Source organism: Athene noctua, chromosome 20 (assembly GCF_965140245.1).
Source record: "Athene noctua chromosome 20, bAthNoc1.hap1.1, whole genome shotgun sequence".
NCBI classification, from domain to species: domain Eukaryota; kingdom Metazoa; phylum Chordata; class Aves; order Strigiformes; family Strigidae; genus Athene; species Athene noctua.
The window spans coordinates 7,275,062-7,293,799 of record NC_134056.1 but is presented as its reverse complement, the minus strand read 5'-3'; the positions used below and the strand labels follow the sequence as shown (position 1 = coordinate 7,293,799).

The window sequence follows — 18,738 nt, the reverse complement described above, 5'->3', positions numbered from 1 at the left end:
AATCCTGAACCTGCCTGAAACAGGCTTTGGGAAGCTATCTCACCAGTATTGTGCCCTCCTGTGCCGTGCTTTAAGTCTGCAAGCAAAGCAGGATCTATTCTCTGAAGTGCCAAGAGCCACAGATCCCCTTGTGTCAAACCAGGACGGTGAGTCACGTCTCGGTAACCACTGCCCCGGATCTAGCGCGTGTAGCAGAGCATCACTGAATGCGGGGGAAGTTTAGGTCTGGGTTTTAACACTGTTTGCTGTTTGGCTCCTTTTGGGGCATATCTCTCTGCAGTTCACTCAACTTCCTCATTTTGTTTTTCTGGATGTTTTTGTCATAACATAGATTTCAACTGTTGGTGTCTTGAGAATTTAAAGCTGGGCTGCTCATCTGTTTGCTCCCAATAAACATTAGTTCTGTGCCATGCAAGAGACCTGACTTTGCTGCCAAGGCCATCAGCAGCTGAAAGCCTCCTTTTTTCCTTAATCAATTTGCATTGGAAAATAAACCATCCAGCTTTTCCCTTAGGGGAATATCTAAGGCCATACTAAAAAAAACCCTTATAAAATTGGGTGCTTTCTGAAGCTGCCAATAAAATTTTAAACATGCTATATCTAAGATGATAATTTTTTTTTCTTTTCTTGGATATTTTGACATACCTGAAGGCATGTGGCTTTGTAAAATTGCTGATTTCCACTGTCCCTGGTCACAAATATCATCTTCTGGAGGTACTTCTCTAGTGAAGAGTGCAGTATATAAACAGAAATCACCATTTAAAAATAATCCCACTCGCAGAAGAAGCTTGGAAAGAAGATTTGTTTTCTCAGCAAACCAGTAACCCAAAGCATACAACAAAATGTGTACAAACCCCGGCAATAAAAGCATCAAGTGTTTAGTGCCTTGGCACGCTAATCCAACTGATTTGAATCCAGCAAAAAGAACTTGGAATTAATTATTCTTATGTGTAGGCTTTTGTACATTTTCTGCCCCTCGTTGCTGTCTCTGCTAAAGTGTAGGAACCCTAGGAACTTCACATTGCAGCAAAGGCGGTATCAAAAGATGCTAGATTCCTGAGGTACTTTGGAGGCCCTGGATGAAGTTACAATCTCAATGAACTTTATTTTTATCCCTTTTTTTTTTCTCCCCCCTGTTCTGGCCCTGGTTTGTCCATTCCTGGACAGATGAGTCAGAAGAATGGAGAGGAAAAGGATCTGACCTTTTTTGAAGGCTACCGAAGTTGTTGCTGGGCTTGATATTGCCTGTGTTACATGTGACGTATGACGGTGACTGTACAAACCCTGCGTATGTGCCCTGTGAATGTCTGGGATTGCAACAAGCAGCAACCACATCTGGAACATCACATGTAGAGATATTGCATATCTAAGAACCCCAGACAAGCGTTGAACTGCCTCTGAATTCATCTGGGCAAAATTCCTGCGCAGTTGAAGAAAGCACATCCAGGAAAATCAGACATATGGTAGGCTTCCCGCTCACCAGTAGAGCTGTGCTGGCCAAAGTCCTAGAAAGCATGCTGGTAGAACACAAAATATCCTTTGCTGATAGAGCTTACTCCATTCGAGGAGGTGATTCAGGCTTCAAGATCCAAGCCACGTCTGCTGATGGTGTGGCCAGCACAGTTTGACCCATTTATTTATACCAGCAAAGCTTTTAACCAGCAGACGAGAGCTAACAACAGTGAGGGAGGCTCAAAGGAAGATCTCTGTGGTTTACTGCAAGTGACAGCTGGTCTCACTATCACTGACAAGAGTTTGAGAGGCTGCCAAATTTTTTTTCTCTCCAGCAATGAAGAAGGAGCCACACCCCAGCTGGAGGACCCAGGAGAGCCTTCTGGAGTAGATGAACATCACTGCTCAATGAGGCCAGTGATTCATAAGGGAAAAGCCGGTTCAGGGAGTTTACTGGAGCCCATATCTGTGGGCTCCACCAGACTCCACCAACAGGGAAAGCCAAGCTGAAGGAACCCAGAGAAAATTGAGACCCTGTTTGAACATGGCACAGTCTCCTATGGATCAAGTTTATTTTTGTGAGTGAGGATTGAACTGTCAAAGTTGGGTTTATGTTTTGGGTTTTTTTCCCTCTCTCATATGACTCTAACCCTATATCTGTACTTCATGACTGTGGGTACAAGCATGGACTTGAATGCTGGCAGATTTTAGGAGCAGTGTGGAAATTTTGTTTCTCAACTCAGAAGACTGAAGGCCTGAACCCATCTTCTCAAAAAGCAAAGACATTTCCCAGTGCAGGGTAGAACAAAGTTTCAGTCATTGTTTCCATGGGAGGTGTATCTAGGTGGGGGGAATCAGGCTGTACTTCAAACTCTCCTGAAGTAGCTGTGAGAGCCTCGTGACCTCACCTGTGAGCGGAGTCCATCTGCCCTGGACAATGATATAAGGGTACATCTCATCGATGCACTGGCGTCTGCATTTTTATGGAACAGTAACATGGAAGTATAGTATTTGTTTCAAGAGCTGTTATAGCACAGCAATTCAGGAGCACATCTAAACGCACAAAATTACTCTTCTGGAGAAGATCAAGGGCTTGGCCATCACTGGGGCCAGGAAGAGATTTAGCTTAAAATGGGCTTTCTCACATTTACAAGAAACGTCTATTGCCCATGCTTCCAAAAGATCTTAGTGCACAGTCCAGGGAGACTGATGGAAAAACACTATGCAGCTAATTTGAAACCCCAGTTGTGTCTTTATTTGTTCACATTTTGACAGTAAACTTTTGCGAGTGGTTCCACTACTCATTCTCCAAATTTTCAAGCCACTAATCATCACAGTATTGCTGCAGAAGAGGGTCTGTGAGCATTATTGCTGCTCTGCTACACACATCGTGACCGATACATGAGGAAGCTGAGGGACCTGGTACCAGGTCCAGTGGTGAGCTAGCTGCAGAGCTGGGTGGGGATGGCCATTTCCCAGGCTGATGCTTTCATTGGTGAGGATTTCTCTGTAGTCCTGTCAAAAGTGTAAATCACGTGGGTGACACTGTGCAGGCTTTGGCACCCACAATTCATCATGTATTGCGGCTGCTCAGCGTCTGTGGGAAAATAATTCCAACAGTGATCTCTTGGAAAGTGGCAGCAAAAAATAGCAAACAAAAGCCCTGAGTAGTATGGAAGAGACAACAGAACAGGACTCGGGTACTCCTCGGCAGGGACCTGTCCTTTTGTGAAGCTGTAACAGTGTTGGCAGGGTGGGCTCTTGAAATGTTTGACTTAGGTAAAATGGAGCTATTCCCTTTGGGGAAATGAAGAACTGGCACAGTTCTTTAGGGCTATAATAAGTCTGAATTGCTCCTTTGTGTTAAGAGCAGGCACTTATGAGGCCCATGTTTCAGATCAGAGTGAAAACCCTCCGATATGGCTAGCTTTATAAGTTGCTTTTGTTCGGCTGAGACTGCAACATCAACGGTGGTGAAAATTATACCTTGTTAACTGGGAGGCAGGAGAGCAGAGGGAGAGATGCCGTGCGGGTGTGTAGATGCTGTTGAAATGTTTGTCACAATTGCCAAAAAGAATGAGTTATTTTCTTCAGTAATACTTTTGCTTCTGTCAAATCCAAAATATGTTGTCTGCCTTGCAGCCAACGGGGTCAAACGCTGAAAAAAATGAACTCCCTGGGCTCCCTAAGGAGAGTGTGCTATACTTAGTCACTCCTCACAGCTAATTTCTGCTGTGTGCATGCAAGGAGGGGCGGCGGGCTCTGCTGCCTGTGAGGCACCCACGCGAGGTGCCCGAAGGAGGCCAGTGTTTCTGTTTCTCATTGCTGTGGCTCCCACCCAAAACTTTGCATCCCACTCCATTTCTAGATGCCTGATCAGTATATTGTGGTTTCTATGTGCTCTGTGTTGCAGTAGTAATACAAATAGAAGGAAAGGGTTTGTGCTGTGAGTAGGAAGTGGCAGGTAGACAGAAAACGAAACCACTGCCTGTTTTTTACGAGGTAAAAGTCAGGAGAATTGCTGTAGACGCAGTGGTTCCACTGCCAGTATCCTAAAACCATATAAAAAGCGTTGATATCCAGTTCAGTGCCACAGTAGATGGTGAAAGACACAACTCTTTTTGCAAAGCAGTGGTACACAGATGGCAGCTCTGTCTGCAGACCAGAGGAAATGTTTTGTGGGGGCCAAGGTAAATGTGTTTTCCACATCTCAGCCCTTTCTGTAGCAGTGAGTGGGTAGGTACCATTTTTCAATTCAGCAGGTGCTGTCTTCAAGGAGCACTTCTGAGATGTCTCTTTTGCATCCTTGAGGACAGATGGACCCATCAGATGGCAGTTTTTCCATCACCCACCTGTCTTTGACATGTGATTTGAAGATGAAAAATATCACATTTCAGTCATGTTGCCCTGTAGTCACCTGGGCACAGACATCTTTCCACCTTTAAGCAATGAGCTTTCCTTCTCCATGTGTTGGAGCAGGTCAAGAACAAACTCAGCCATAGTCTGGCTGTAGTGCCTGTGGATCATGGCCTTGCCTGCATGACTTCCTAGCCTCCTTGTTGGCTCCTGTGGGAATAGGATAGGACGGGTGAGGACACTGTCAGGGTTGAGTATACCAGGGAAGAGGCACGGGAGTGGCTGGTTGGGATGGGACTTCTTTGCTTTCCCATTCCAACAGCTTGTTTTGCTCTCCTAGGGACCAGAAGGGAAACCAGGAAAACAAGGGGAAAAGGGCAAGCCTGGCCAGAAGGTAGGAGCATCTCCTGTTGATAACGTCTTCTCTGGATCTCCCTTTCTTTGCTCATCTGTGATATTTATCTGTGGAAGCAGTTTTGTCCTACATTAATGTCAGTGCTTTTGTTCTGCAGGGCAGCAAGGGCTACCAGGGGCAGCTCGGCGAGACAGGATCTCCAGGGAAGGAGGGGCCGAAGGGGAACCAAGGCCCTAAAGGATCCCGAGGTACCCTGGGACCTATGGTGAGAAGAGCTCTGCAAATGGTTGAACACAACATGTAGAAATGTGTAGAGTGATGGGAACGGGCCTGAATGAAACAAAAGCCCAGAAGAGGCTTCAGAGCACAGACAGTGAAATTATATTAGATGGGTTTAATTGACCAAAACAGCTTAACACTTGCTCTGGGCAGCACAGGAGAGACTCCACAGTGGTGATTGTGTTGGTGCCCCGTGAATCCAGCTCACGTTGCATCGTTGCGGTTCTTTGCAGCTCCCCAGATGGGCTGAAATATTGGGGATTATTCTTGAAAAGGGAGTGAGCTGATAAGCTATTTTTGCTAACATCTTTTCCTTTGAGACTGCACACTCATGGCAAGAGCTGCTTCCAAGTCAAACTGTGTTGTTATAAGGAACTCTGGCTTGGACTTCTGCCCTGTTTCTACACCCACTCTTGATCTACTTATCTAAAACACTTGCAGTAAGAAGAAATATAACATGGTAAAGGGTTTGACTTGGGGACTGAAGGTGAGGCTTTCAGAGAGAACATGGCAGAGAGGAAAGAAAGTTAATTTGCTTTAGGCACATAAGACAAATGCATTGGGACAGCAGTGGTAAGTAATAAGTATCTCATGATGAACTGCAGGCTGGTAAGGAAACTTCTTGCACTATATTTGGTAGAACTTAGTGAAAAGCAGGAGTTGTTTATGAACTAGGACTGACAGTGATGTTTCAGAACAGTAGCAAATAAGTGATGGAGTAATGGTTCTGTTGATAGTGTTTTCCTGCACTAAAAATTATAGCCTCCCCATATATCCTCCCTTCATATTCTTTGGCAAAGCCTCCATGGATTATTTCACAAGGAAGCAGCAGTCTATTGGACTGAACATGTCTCTGTCTTGTGGAAAGGGCTTTCTTCCACGTTAAATGGGATTATATGGGAAGTTTACAATTTGCTTTAATCTGATGATCTGATTTAAACCATTTTGTTCATTCTGCTAAAGATGCAATAAGCAGCTCTCACCACAGCTCAGAAAACTACTTTCTTGGCTTCAGAACCCACACCAAAAGGTTTCCTCCCAGCAGTTTAGGGTTAGGTCCATGCATGAGAATGGTCTCGCTGGTGAACTTCCTAGCACAAAGCTAATTTGGATATAAAGACGTCCACAAGAGCAGATGAAGACCACGCACTATGCAGCCATTTCTGGTAGCAATTCTGAATGAGGATTTGGGGAACCTATTGCTACAGGCTGGCAAAGACATCGAATGGACTCCTAGCATCACTGTCCATGTGTAAGAGATTAAAGCCAAGCAAGTGCATTTCACATGGCCACAGCAAAGCTCACCGGTGACCAGGGAAGCAGGTGGCCACACTCCCATGTGGTGCTGAGCTTTGCTTTGCTTAGCCCAGTGCATCCTCCTGTGGGGTAATACCCATGGGCTACTCTCATGGTGCTTTCTGTGCTTGCCTCTCCAGGGTGCGCCAGGACGGATGGGTACTCAAGGGGAACCTGGTTTAAAGGGTTACCAGGTAAGGATTTTATTTTCATCCTCCAGCTTCTGTCTGTTCTCAAATGCAACAAAACTGCCACTCTAGGATGCAATATCATTCTTAAACTATGATGGATTTCTGATCTTGAGTTCAGTTTAGTTCTTTCTGTAGTCTCCAGCTGCACCATCACAACTTCTCCAGATGCATTTGGTTCATCTCTGCCACGACCCATGTGTTCCTCCAAAGCTGAGATGCACAACACAGGGCTTGTGAGATCTGACAGGAAACCAGGGAGGACCTTCAGTCAAAGAGCTCCTTCCTCTCTCCTCACATGCTGTCTGCTCTCCACAGGGGCATGCAGGACCACCAGGGCCAATTGGACCACCAGGACCAAAGGGGGAGAAGGTAAGTTTGCAGAGTTTAGCCATCACATTTTCCACTGGCATGGCAGCTGAGCTGATATAGAGACGATTGCCCCGCTGCCATAGCACCCATGCATCTGTGCTCTCCTCCTCTACCTGCGTCCTCTGCAGCACGGCCACCTACATAACTCCTGCTGCAGCTTTACTGCTGCATATCAGCGCTGGGACACCCGTGCCACTGCCATATGCTTTCCAGACACCATGTGCCCTTGTGCCAGTGGCTGAGCCAGGCGGCATGCGTTCTGGGAATATGTTTTTCCTGTGTCTGCAGAAATTCTGCTCAGTCCCCAAGCTGAAGAAAATCAGACTAGTAGCTTTTTATAATCAAGTCAGAATAACACCCTGCACAAACTAGCTGATCTTCATCAAGCTGCCTATCTGTGCTTGAATCAGCTGATAGCATGTTGTAAGCGAGGCAGAACTGGTCTCCTCTCCATTGCCCTTGCTCCATTTTCCTCATCGCCTGCCCACCCCCTTACCACGCTCATCCCCCCCACCCCTGGACAAGCCCCTTGCCGCAGCTGGCCTGAGTAAGAGCCCTCTTTCCACCGCGGCTTTCCCCTTGTGTTTTTCCCCTTTTGCTGAGTCAGCACAGCCATAACCAGTTCAGGCTGGAGAAGTGACTCACGCTTTAATGGTTTCCTGTCGGCGGAGCTGGCTGCTCCACGCTCCCAGCTGGCCTTGGCTGTGCTCAGGGCCGCTGGAGCCCCTCACATGCCTGCAGTAGCAGCAGCGATGCTCCCTCCCTCCCTCCGTGTGGGAAGGGAAGTGGTGGTGGTTGGGACTGGTCAGTCGTGGGGTCCCCACGAAGAGGAGACATGCATGAACTCTTTTCTCTCATTTTCCACTCCCCATCACCGAGAAAGCTTTCGGCTTTCCCTCTGCACACAGGTGTGATTGCAGCTGTACGCGTGCAAGCAGGAAACTCATTGCTTCTAAAAGGAGTTCGTGGGACAGATCCCAAGGACTTGTCTCCTCTGGGGTTACAAATGTGTCCTTTCAGCTCAGGCTCCGGAGCACGCTGCTCTCTGTGCTCTGCCTGGAGGCTCCTTGTGCAGCAGCGAATCTGTGTGCTGGTGGCCGGGAGTCAGTGGGGCACAGTGAACTGTTGTGTTCCACTAAGATATTCACCTGCCTCAGAAATTTTGCTTTGGGGATGAACAATGGTCATGCTGCTTTTTCTCTCATTTCCTGATGCTGAAACACATGTGTGGAGGAACAGCTGATGATGTTCCTGCTGCTCTGCATCTCCATCGCTGCCTTGCTGCATTTCCTCTCAATCTTCAGCCCTTCTAACACTGCCCCATCCACTTCCCAAGCTGCACCTCTTGCTCTTCCAGACTTCAGCAGCATTCCTCCTTAGGTGTATTCTTCTGAGTGGCTGTGCAGGAAGTGGCACATGTTAACCAAGCACAACCAGCCCAGAATAATAATGCAAGAGCTCACCACCAAGCACAGTGTCAGTTGAGAGCCTGGCCAGAGGTTTCTCACAGTCCCACTGTTGAAACTTGAGCATCCTGGCAAAAAGCTGTGAGTCATGACTACCAAAAGCAAGATCAGCCACTGGTCTTACAGCAGAAGGAGTAAGAGATGATCAGATATGTATCTCTGTTGTTTAAATTGCAGCTGTTATATTATTTTAAAACATTAAAAGTTGTCACCTTCTTGAAAATTCCCAATATTTCAGGAGTAAATGGTCTCCAAATTATTAATGTGAAGCACTCTCCCCTTCACCAACAAATGGACACTAGAAGGGCACTCCCTCAGAAACAACATGGATCTTGTGACATCAGATCTTGTGACATCAGAGCACAGCAATGCTGATGATAAAATGAATTCTACATGCAAGTTTCCAAGCCTGACAAAGACGCCAAAGCATCAAATTGCATCCCGCTGAGAACAGTCAGATTTGTTAATGACCATTGACAGACGGATCTCGCTCACGTCTTCCTGGAAGGTCAGCGGGTCTGCTGGCACCTTGCTGGGGAGCAGCTCCAGCTGAAGGAGGAGAGCACAGCATCGCGTGCCGAGCCTCCAGCACCATTTCCCGCAGCATCCAGGTGCTCCTCAAAAGTCTTGCATCTAAGTTATCTTATCCATCCTTCCTTCTTATCTCCGAAGAGTTGCCTGGATCCCAGGTCTGTAGCCTCACACACTTGTGCAAACATGGAAATGGAAGCCTGATTCTGAGAAATTAAAAAGAAACTAAAATGGGACCATGACTGCTCTGTGAGCTTTAAACAATGTGGTAAACTCAGCTGTGCTGAAGAAGGGGGATATATAACGGTGGGGAAGGTCTTCCCTTTTCCAGAGAAGAAAGCAGCTTGGTGAGAGGCATTATTGTGGAATCCATCTCCCTTGTGCCATACCAGCCAGCTACTCCACCGCATTTAATACATTTACAGCTCCTCAAAGAGGCCTTGCTCAGAGCAGACGCCTGCACTTGGCAGCTGCTTAAAGCAGTCCAGATGGGATCCTTTTAAAAATTACAAACTGGTGTATCTCACTTTGGGACAGGATCCAACAACAACAAGCCTTCCCTTCTTCTCCATGCATTTTCCATTTGTATCCCAACATGTTTACTTTGCTGCCCTTTACTCTAACTTTTTTTCACTGCAACTTTCCAAAGAATTAGCGCAGACCTTTCATCTCCCTCTTGAGCAGCTGAGGCATCAGGAAGTCCTGGAGGAGCTCAGTCCCACAGTCCTAGAGCTGATCCAGGCTGCAGGATTTTCTCAGAAGACAAAGGAAAAGGTGGGAATTAGACTCAAGGGGACACAAAGCCACAACTCAGCTTTGGGGATAAAGTCTGTGAGTCATGACGTTCTTCAAGGGTCCCCAGAATTATGAGCTTTCTTTGAGTTCATCACGCTCACTTCAGCTCCCAAATGGCAAGGTGTTCGCATTCTGTTTGGGAAGAAGCAATTGGTGCCAAGACTTCTGCATAGTAGCACATATACTGGGATTTCTTTTTTCTTAAGACCTGAGAAATGGTGGCTTTGTTTCCCTTCTAGCCTACATTCCACTGATAGTGGCTAGAAAGCAAACCAGTTGCCAGGTATTTTACTGCTGACTTCAACCCGCAAGTTCAGTAGCTCTGGAACCTGTTGGCAGAGCCTGTTAGACATTACTTGCCTTTCTCTCTACTCTGACACCCAAATTTCTCCATCCATATTGCTCAGTACTATATTCTCAAGCCATCCTGTCACAGTTTCTCTCTATATATTTCTTCTACCATGATACATCCCCAAAACCCCAGACTGGAGTTCCCCACCCAGCACACGATCTCTTAAGGACAGTATAACCATGACCTAGGACAGTATAACCATGACCTGCGAGTATATATGAAATCCTGGCAGCATTCATCCAACACATGTTGCAGCAACAGAGAAGGAAGAGGCCACTGTCATCAAGTATATAATGGAGAGAGATGCACTGAGCACTTTCCTACCTGTTGAGGTTAACTGCAAGAGATTTTGTCAAATCTTGAGCCTCATTCTGCCAAGCGGTAAATGTCAGTACTGGTGCTCAGCCTGAGAGAAGTCAGTGTGGGTCAGCATGTCTCTCAGCAGTGACACAGCCCTGATTCCAAGATGTGATCCAGTTCCTACAGAAAAGAAGCTGTTTGCTCCACTATCTGAGTTTTTTCACTGAGGGTTATTCACTGCTCCAGGTGGGTCATTACCAAGCATCCCATACAAGCAAAGCACCCCACATGCCTTCTCCCAGAGGCAAAATCACAGAGAAACTGCCCGAGAACCTTTACTATCAACAGCTGCAAACAGAAGATGGGAAGAGCCCAGAGAGAAAGTCAAAGACGGTCATAAATACACCAGAAAGGGCTGATATAACCACTGAGGATGGCAGAAGTCTGTGGAAAACTTGGCTCTGCACAGGTACGGAGATTTGGATGTTCAAGGCTGTAGGAGCACCCCAAGCACTCCAAACACAGGAGCTGCAGTGTGCCAGAACCCGCCCAAGACCTCCTCTCTCCAGTAGCTGCACATCAAAGGAGCTCTGAGACATGTTCATTCTGAAGAGCCAGAGTGCCAGAGACTCAGGGATATGAAGTAGCCAAAAACTGGAGGATCTGGAATGTAGCTGTTTTCTATGGGGAGCAAAGAAACAGCCGTCTCTGAGCTAGACTCCAGAGAAAATGGGACATCATGACCCTGAGTGACTTATACAACAGAATTAAAAAAAGATAGTGTCTGTGTTAAGTCTTGAGGATCCCTCTGGGTATTTTGGAGAGACCTCAGTTATAAATAATCCAGATGATGGTATCTACCAACCAAACCATGAGCTCTGAGCTCTTGCTGGGGGAGCATCCCATCAACAAGTGGAGCTGCACATGCAGCCAGTGTGTAAGGGGCTGACCCTCTCACCTCATCAGTTGTAAGACAAGCCCACAATGGTGGCACACACCAGGGAGCCCATCCAGACCACCCTTATTCCCGTGACAGCCCAGGCAATGCTCAATGAGGGTGGGGAAATGCTTGATTAAAGCGTTTGGTTTAACTGTCAGCAAAAAAGTTCAGAGGCAGAGAACTATTTCCCATATTGTCATAATTAAATGCTTCTTGCTTAGTTTTAGGAATTGAAAATAACCCTTTGCACGTGGTTCCTTAGGGAAGATGGTTAGACCAGGCAGAAACAACCACCAAAGACACCAGGAAAGCAGTGTGAAGAGTCAGTGTACTCCAGGTTGTGAAACAAAACAAACAAAAAAAAATGTTTAGACTTTCTTTGGATGAAAAGTTAGTAAATTCAACAGAGGCTTTGACTTAAGGAGCCCATGATATGGGAGGACTGGATTGGGTCTGTACAAAAGCATCTGCCATATAATCTGCTGTCTATATTAATACTAGTATTTTTATTCACAGGGAGAGCAAGGTGATGACGGGAAGGTAGAAGGCCCACAGGGACCACCTGGAGACAGAGTAAGATGTTAAATTCCTTCTCTAATCAATCCTGGCTTGATTTTTGCAGGTGAATTAGTTGGGTTGTTTCCCTACTTGTAAAACATGTACAAGCCATCGAGATATTGTGCGTGGCAGATTGTTTACATCCACCTTAAGTCTTTATTGTGTTGTTGTAGGGCCCTGTTGGTGACAGAGGTGATCGAGGGGAGCCTGGAGACCCTGGTTATCCTGTGAGTCTTATTGCAAATACATGATCCAGAAATGTTTGTCTTGGGGAAGTGCTTCCAATCTGCATCAGCCCACAGAAGGTCAACCCTTTGCCCAGTAGTCACGATTCATAACCCACTGCTGTCCCTTGTCAACCGCTGTACATGGCTGTTTCAAACAAGGAATGATTCAGATATCTTTACATAAAGTGGTAAAAATGTTGCTGAAGGCAAATGTAGGTCCTGCAGGTCAGCATCTCACAGTGCCCTGTGCATGCCTGAGCACACTAGACTGAGAGAATGAGCAGGACCATCTCCTCAGAGGTCTTTGTGATTATCAAGGAAATACCCTGGGGAAGATATGTACCGGAGAGATCCTGTCAGTGCTGCACAAAATTCAAGACTGATGTGCCCATGGTTGGAGACTCTCTCATGGGAAGATCTCTGTTAACTTGGAGGTTTGGAAGCTTCCAAAATCTTAGCAGGATTTCTTGCAAAAGCAAAACCAGGGTTATGAATTCTTCCCCTGTACTCCTGACACCCTCTTTGCAGAACTTCTCCAGCTGATTAGTGTTGATCTGTGAACTAAATCGTACCTCCATCCAAAAGCAGCTGGTCAGAGTGACCCATTCCAGTAATGTACAGCAGAGTTTAAATTCACCATGGTAGCAGTGCTGCTGCTTTATTTTGTAGCACAGCAGTGAAGAACAGTCTCCAACTGTTCACGTTAGTGCTGTGTGTATTTAGGGATGCAATGGAAAGCTTTCTTTCATGGTTATATGATGATTAGCAATTCCTCTTGGCTGTTTCTCCCCAAAGCATGTCCATGGGAGCATGTACACTACCCACAAGCTTCAACATTTCTGTGTTAGCAGAATGCAGATATGTGTATCTTCTCCTTCCCCATACAGCGTGTTACATCTATTTTTATTTCCCATTGACACAAAAGTACCCAAGAACAAACACCTGTTCCCTCTCTGTTTTTTATTTAAGGGTCAGGAAGGGCTTGATGGAGAAAGAGGAAAACCTGGACAGCAAGGCTTACCTGTAAGAGATGCTGCTTTATTGTAAGCTACCCAATGTCACATGCATGTGAAAAACAGATGCAAAAAGGAAGGAATGTGGGAAGGGCTGCAGGAAGGAGCGTGTGGTGAGCTGTGAAACGCGACGTGTGCCTTTCCATAAGCCAGGCCTGTAGAATGGGCACTTTGAGTCACATGTTGAGACTAATAAATGGGTGACAAAACAGGGGGAATTCCCAGAAGTCTGTCTCCAAAACTGTCTTTTCAGAACAATCCAAGAGGGACTAGAAATCTTAGGAGATGGGCAGTGGGAGTCAACAATGACAGTGGAAAGGTCTGCTGGGAAATGATGCATTTGGATGCTGAGAGCTGGTCCCATGTGAGGCGAGACCATATTATTCTGCCTGCATGGTGTTTCCTCTCAAACCAGTGCATTTATGAGACTAAATTAAATCCAAATTTAAGGGAAGGACTTTTTATTCCCTTGCTATATACGGCAGCATCTAATTTGTATATGTGACTATTGCAACTGTGAGTGCAGCGCCACATTAAATGTAGTTTGTATTGGAAAATCAAGTTGAATCAATTTTCATTCTTTATAAAGCTGCTGGGAAGAAGAACAGATTCTATTTTGGGGTAAAATCTTAGTGCTCTGTCCTACAGCCTAGAAATGGGTAGAGCTGCCACACTCCCCAGTGGATGTAGCTTATTGTGAGGAGTGGTAGGCCCTCAGATGTCGGTGTTTCAGATGGAAGCAGGAGCTTTGCATTGTCTTTAGTAAAGAGCCATTAGACACACGTGGCTCAGAAACAAGCTGAAGGAGGAGAGCTCTGCAGGTATGTCCTTACCATTTCTTTGATATTAGTCCAGAAATTGCCCCTGACACAAATACACACCAAAAAAACCCCCTGGATGGTCAGAAGATGGAGACGTGTGTGATGGGGAGGAGACCAGTAAGAGAGTAGTGAAGTATCCTTTCCACTTTACTCCTCCATAGGTAGTTCTCTAATATCTGCCATCCAGGCAAAACCAAGGAGAGGTCTGCAGCATGCAAAAGAGAGGTAGCACCCACACTAAAGATGTAGTCACTGTATAAACTACTCGTTCTGCACGTAGCTCCTGCAGTACCTTTCTCAAAACAGGCTCCTTCCTGCCCACTCCTCAGCACTGTTTTCCAGGCGCCATCTGGAATTTAGTGAATGATTTCCATGAATACAAACACCACCCAAGTGAGGGGGTAGCATTGCTTCTTCTCCAATTGACACCCTGTTAAATGCTCTCTGGAGACAGTTCCTTGCTCCTTTTTCCCCAGGAGGCCTGTCTGAGCACAGACTGTTCCCCTGAATTGTTTCCATACGGTCTGTGTTGTTAGGGCACAAAAACTGCTGTTCTTTGTACTTCATGCAACATACTGCCAGAAGAGAATTTCAAGCAGATTTTTCTTGCTTATGTTTTGTAGGGGGATCCTGGACCACCAGGCCAGCCAGGAGCAAAGGGATCCAAAGGTGATGTGGTAGGTTTCGGCAGGGTGGATTTATAGTGTCCCAAGTTTAAAGAAAATGTCTAATTAAGACGACTCTCGTGTTTTTCCCCAGCATGTGTGATTTGGCCTATGGTCTATGCCTTGAAAGACTCTGGAGAGCCTAGTGGGAGGGCTGTAAACATGTATTTAAGTGTCTAAGCCCAACAGTTCATTGGCTTTGTGAAGCTGGAGAAGATCAAGACAATTACAGCTCCAGCATGATGGGTGAATCTTGGGCAGGTCTTTAGTCATTGCCATGGGTTGTGTCTCTTTCTCATAACCCCATTTGTGGTGCCTCCAGCCACAGCTGGCTTGTCTGTCCCTACGGAGGTTTGAGCCGGGCAAGTGTCTCTCTCTTTCACTTGAACTGTAAATTTTTCTGGCTTGAAACCTTCCAGATTTGGAGTCCATTTATCCATGCAGTTCTTATGTTTCTTGGAAGAGTCCCTCTAACTTCTTGCCCTTATTGAGCAAGAAAACACAGCACACATGGGTCCTTCAGGGTTCATTGGGATACCTCATACCTACTCCTACCTCTACATCTGGCTATAATGACAGCTTGCTAATTATTCTCACAGATCAGGGACTTTATTTGCTAAAACATAAGAATGTGACCTCAATACTCAGCAAATTCCTGCTCCCTTTTGGCAGATGTCAGGATTTTTAATCTGACCCTGCTGGGGTAGTGCCAGAAGATAGTTTAACCTACAGTAGGTGTTCTTGGCAAAAAGCGTACTGGGTGATAAGATAAATGAACTCTACCCATCGATGGACAATCTGGAACTGCCTTTGGGTCTAATGAATAGCAGAAAAAGCACCCCCAGGAGTATTTCTTTCATGTAGCTGGCCTGCCTGGTCCTCTGCAGATGGAGAAACAATGCACAGAAAATGGAGTGCTTCAATTTAACAGTGCTTTAGTACATGACCTCACTAAGAGAGCCCTAGTGAAGGTGATGAGGCTGAGTTTTCCATTCATTCTGCAGAAATTAATCCTTTTTACAGCTAATAAACCTCAGGAGTATTTCTTTTACATCTTTGTTCACAAAGAAACATTGCAAATTTTAGGCACAAGATACACTTTTCGTTTACATTAACTTTCCAAACTAGAAGGAGCTACCTTGCAGAGAAAAGCTTTTACTGAACGCCCTGCAGAAGACTTGCTGGGCCCTTGATTCGGCACTGTGCTGTCAATGAACTGACAGAGGACGCAGGTTTTAAGCATCTTGTTCTAATGTTTGCCAGTGCACTGAGTCCTCCCTCGAGTTCATCCTGCTTTATTTGTCCTCATCTGCTCTGTATTAGGAAAAATGTAGGTCCTTGCCTTCTAGCTATTCATTCCTGCCCTAGAACTCTCAAGACGTACGAAGAATCACTTGTAATAAAACCAAATAGCAGTTCATTCCCCAGTGTTGGAGCAACTGACTTTATAAATCTCCTTTTTATAAAACTCTTTCCAACCATTATCCAAAAGCACACCCTGAAGTCAGGCTCCAAAGTGGAGTTGTGCTAGAGGTGCTGCAATTTTAGATGTCTTTCTTGTTTTACTTGCAGGGTCAAAAAGGAAAACAAGGAGCACGGGGCAATTCAGGGAGCAGAGGCTCACCGGTAGGTAAAAATCCAGTTTTCTGCCCCAGAAAATGCTGTTCAGGGACTCCCATCACTGACACCTCTTTGATTTTAGGGCATCCTTGGGCTACCAGGTCCTCGAGGAGTGGTGGGAAGGCAGGGTCAAGAGGGTGCCCCTGGAGTGGACGGAGTGCCTGGGAAGGATGGCGTGCCTGGGGTGCTGGTGAGTTTGCAATTGTCGCTTTAGAGCATTAATAGCAAATGCAACTTAGGAGCTGGAAAACTAAAAGTCGGCACCAGAGAAATGGGTGTAGTCCAGCTATAGATACTCCAGTGTACATGTACCCAGAGTGAATGGTGTGCTCCTCATCATATCTCACATGCACATAGAGGCAGCAGCTGCCTTTGCATGTCCCAGTCTGTAAATAAACCAGTGTTTCTAGCCTGGTAGATACTTGCATGCACAGACTTCTGTATACATCTCTGCAAACCCACCCATGCCCAGAGCATGGTGCTTGCTGAGGGCAGAATCACACGACTCCCCTGTCCCCCCAGAAGCTGTGCAGTCGTGGAAAGAGCATCTTGTTTCATAACCTCTTCTGGGTTTCTTTTCTAGGGAGAGCAGGGTGATGATGGGGAAGAAGGTGTGACAGGCATGTCAGGCAAAAGAGGGAACCCTGGCATACCAGGACTCCCTGGGGCACAGGGACCACCAGGATTCAAGGTGAGTTTCTGAATCCCTAAGATACTACTATGAGCAATCCAGTCGGAGCCTGTCTCTAGAGATTGGATTGTCCAAGGTCTAATAAGGTCCTAACTCCTGCTGCCATCTTCCACTTAGCTACAGGCTCAGTAGACCTTTCTCCTTATCCATCCATCCATCCATCCATCCACCCATTTTCATGACGTTCACAGCAGCTGAATGTCCCAGAGACCTTTCCTCCTTCATCAAAGCTCAGGAGCTTACAGATACACATACTCACACCATGAACACTTTAGCTTGCTTTCATTAGAAACCTGGCTAAAGAAACATGGCCTTGGAGAAGGTGCAAAGGAACTGCTACAGCCTGCTTGTAGGATGTCCAGGATAAATGACTCCATGGGAAATTCGGGTGTCCTCTAGCTGCTGCTCTGCGAGGCCTGAAGTACTGAAGGGAAATCTGTGCTGCTTGTTTTTTAGCATGTATTTACTGGATTGGAACAGCTGGAACAAGTATCAGCTTGGACATTGCTCTGGGTGGAAGCAGGGACAAGCTGCTTTAGTGACCTTGGGGTTTCTTCCTGGTCCTTGCTGTGGTCCAGGCTGGCCCCAGGATCTTAACTGGACCAACAGCAATTCAGCCGGTTTTAGTAAATAGGAAGACTCCAGCTGGGTTTGGAGCAGCTATCAGGTCTGATTTAAATTATGCCTCCCATAACACATCACTCTTAAACTGTCACTTGCTGCCCTCCAGCTGCCTTGGGTAGAATAACAGGCTGTTGCAAGAAATGACTGAAAGACCCTTGTGTCATCATGACAGACTCATACCCTGGCTCCGGGGAAATTTGTTGCTCCTTTTCCAGCTGCTCAACCATCCTAGGCTCTTGCCGCCTTTGCTCCTCTCTCCCAGTCTGCCCCAGATTGAGTAACTGGGGCTTGTGCTGCTCCTGGCTCTTGGCAAGGGGAAGAGATGGGGAGCAAAGTGTGGTGCTGGGTCTCAGAAGCCCCTCTCTTGTCCTTAAGTTGTGTAGTTGGTGCTGGGGAAAAGTTGGTGGAGCTGGAGTTGGTGATGGCTTTTCAGCCTCTGGATTGAAGTCTCCAGCTGAAGTCTTGGCACATTGTCAACATTTTAGATGTATTAATCATCAATTGCTAGCCTGCTGGGGGGAAGAGATGATGAGAAACCGCAGGGCAGGACAGACAATGTATGGAAGTGCAAAGAGAAGACATTTCACCCCCTTGCTGTCCCCAGTGCAGGCAGTAGAGCTCTGCTGAAGCTCCTGCCCTGCGTGAAGCTCAGGAGGGGACGCAGCCATGCCCATCGCTGGTCTCACTCTGTGCATCCTGCAGCAAGCTGCCTTAGCAGACCTGAGGCATCTCCCGATGAAACCACATTCCTTATCCCAATGAGCCACTTTTCCAGCTTTCCATCTATGGCTGTTTCGACTGAGGGTTGTTATATTTAGCTCCTGTCCTTCGGAATTACTTGAATTCTGTTATTTTTAGGGTGAAAGAGGATTGCCTGGACAGACTGGCCAAACGGGGAAGAGAGGATCATCAGGAGGAACGGGCCTTCCAGGGAGCCCTGGCGACCCGGGACCCAAAGGACAGCCGGTTAGTGATGAATGGAGCTGGTCAGACCTGACTCCAAGCCGTCTCCTGCAGAAGAGGGTGCAGATCCGCAGGCTGGGATAGCAGGGTGAACCCTGGGAGGGTCTTGTACAGGGAAACCCATAACCAGGTTGTGCATGAGTGCAGGAGCATCGGCACAGATCTCCAACACACACACTTCCCCGCTCTTCCCTGCTCACTTGTGCACCGAGACATCGAATCCACGCCCGTGTTGCCCAGGGCAGCGTGACCGTTCACGACATCCTCGTGCCTCTGTGTGCTGGCAGCCAGGCTGCAGAGCATCTCACACACCCCTCAGCAGTGTCCTCGATGAGAGTGTTGTGAGAGTGCTACATGGAGTGTTAGGGGGTGAA

At 46.7% G+C, this 18,738-nt stretch overlaps 1 protein-coding gene across 3 annotated transcripts in view; it reads left to right on the top strand.

The window, feature by feature from the left end:
* Positions 1 to 18,738, top strand: part of LOC141968743 (uncharacterized) — a 162,154-nt gene that overhangs the window by 132,134 nt on the left and 11,282 nt on the right. For 2 of the 3 annotated variants that reach the window (XM_074923809.1, XM_074923808.1), the window contains 12 exons: positions 4,649 to 4,702; positions 4,821 to 4,928; positions 6,379 to 6,432; positions 6,745 to 6,798; positions 11,699 to 11,755; positions 11,914 to 11,967; positions 12,937 to 12,990; positions 14,425 to 14,478; positions 16,039 to 16,092; positions 16,169 to 16,276; positions 16,670 to 16,777; positions 18,260 to 18,367. In XM_074923809.1, the coding sequence (XP_074779910.1) occupies positions 4,649 to 4,702; positions 4,821 to 4,928; positions 6,379 to 6,432; positions 6,745 to 6,798; positions 11,699 to 11,755; positions 11,914 to 11,967; positions 12,937 to 12,990; positions 14,425 to 14,478; positions 16,039 to 16,092; positions 16,169 to 16,276; positions 16,670 to 16,777; positions 18,260 to 18,367 (867 nt within the window). The remainder of the gene's footprint in view (positions 1 to 4,648; positions 4,703 to 4,820; positions 4,929 to 6,378; positions 6,433 to 6,744; positions 6,799 to 11,698; positions 11,756 to 11,913; positions 11,968 to 12,936; positions 12,991 to 14,424; positions 14,479 to 16,038; positions 16,093 to 16,168; positions 16,277 to 16,669; positions 16,778 to 18,259; positions 18,368 to 18,738) is intronic. The other variant, XM_074923810.1, reaches the window with a different exon arrangement.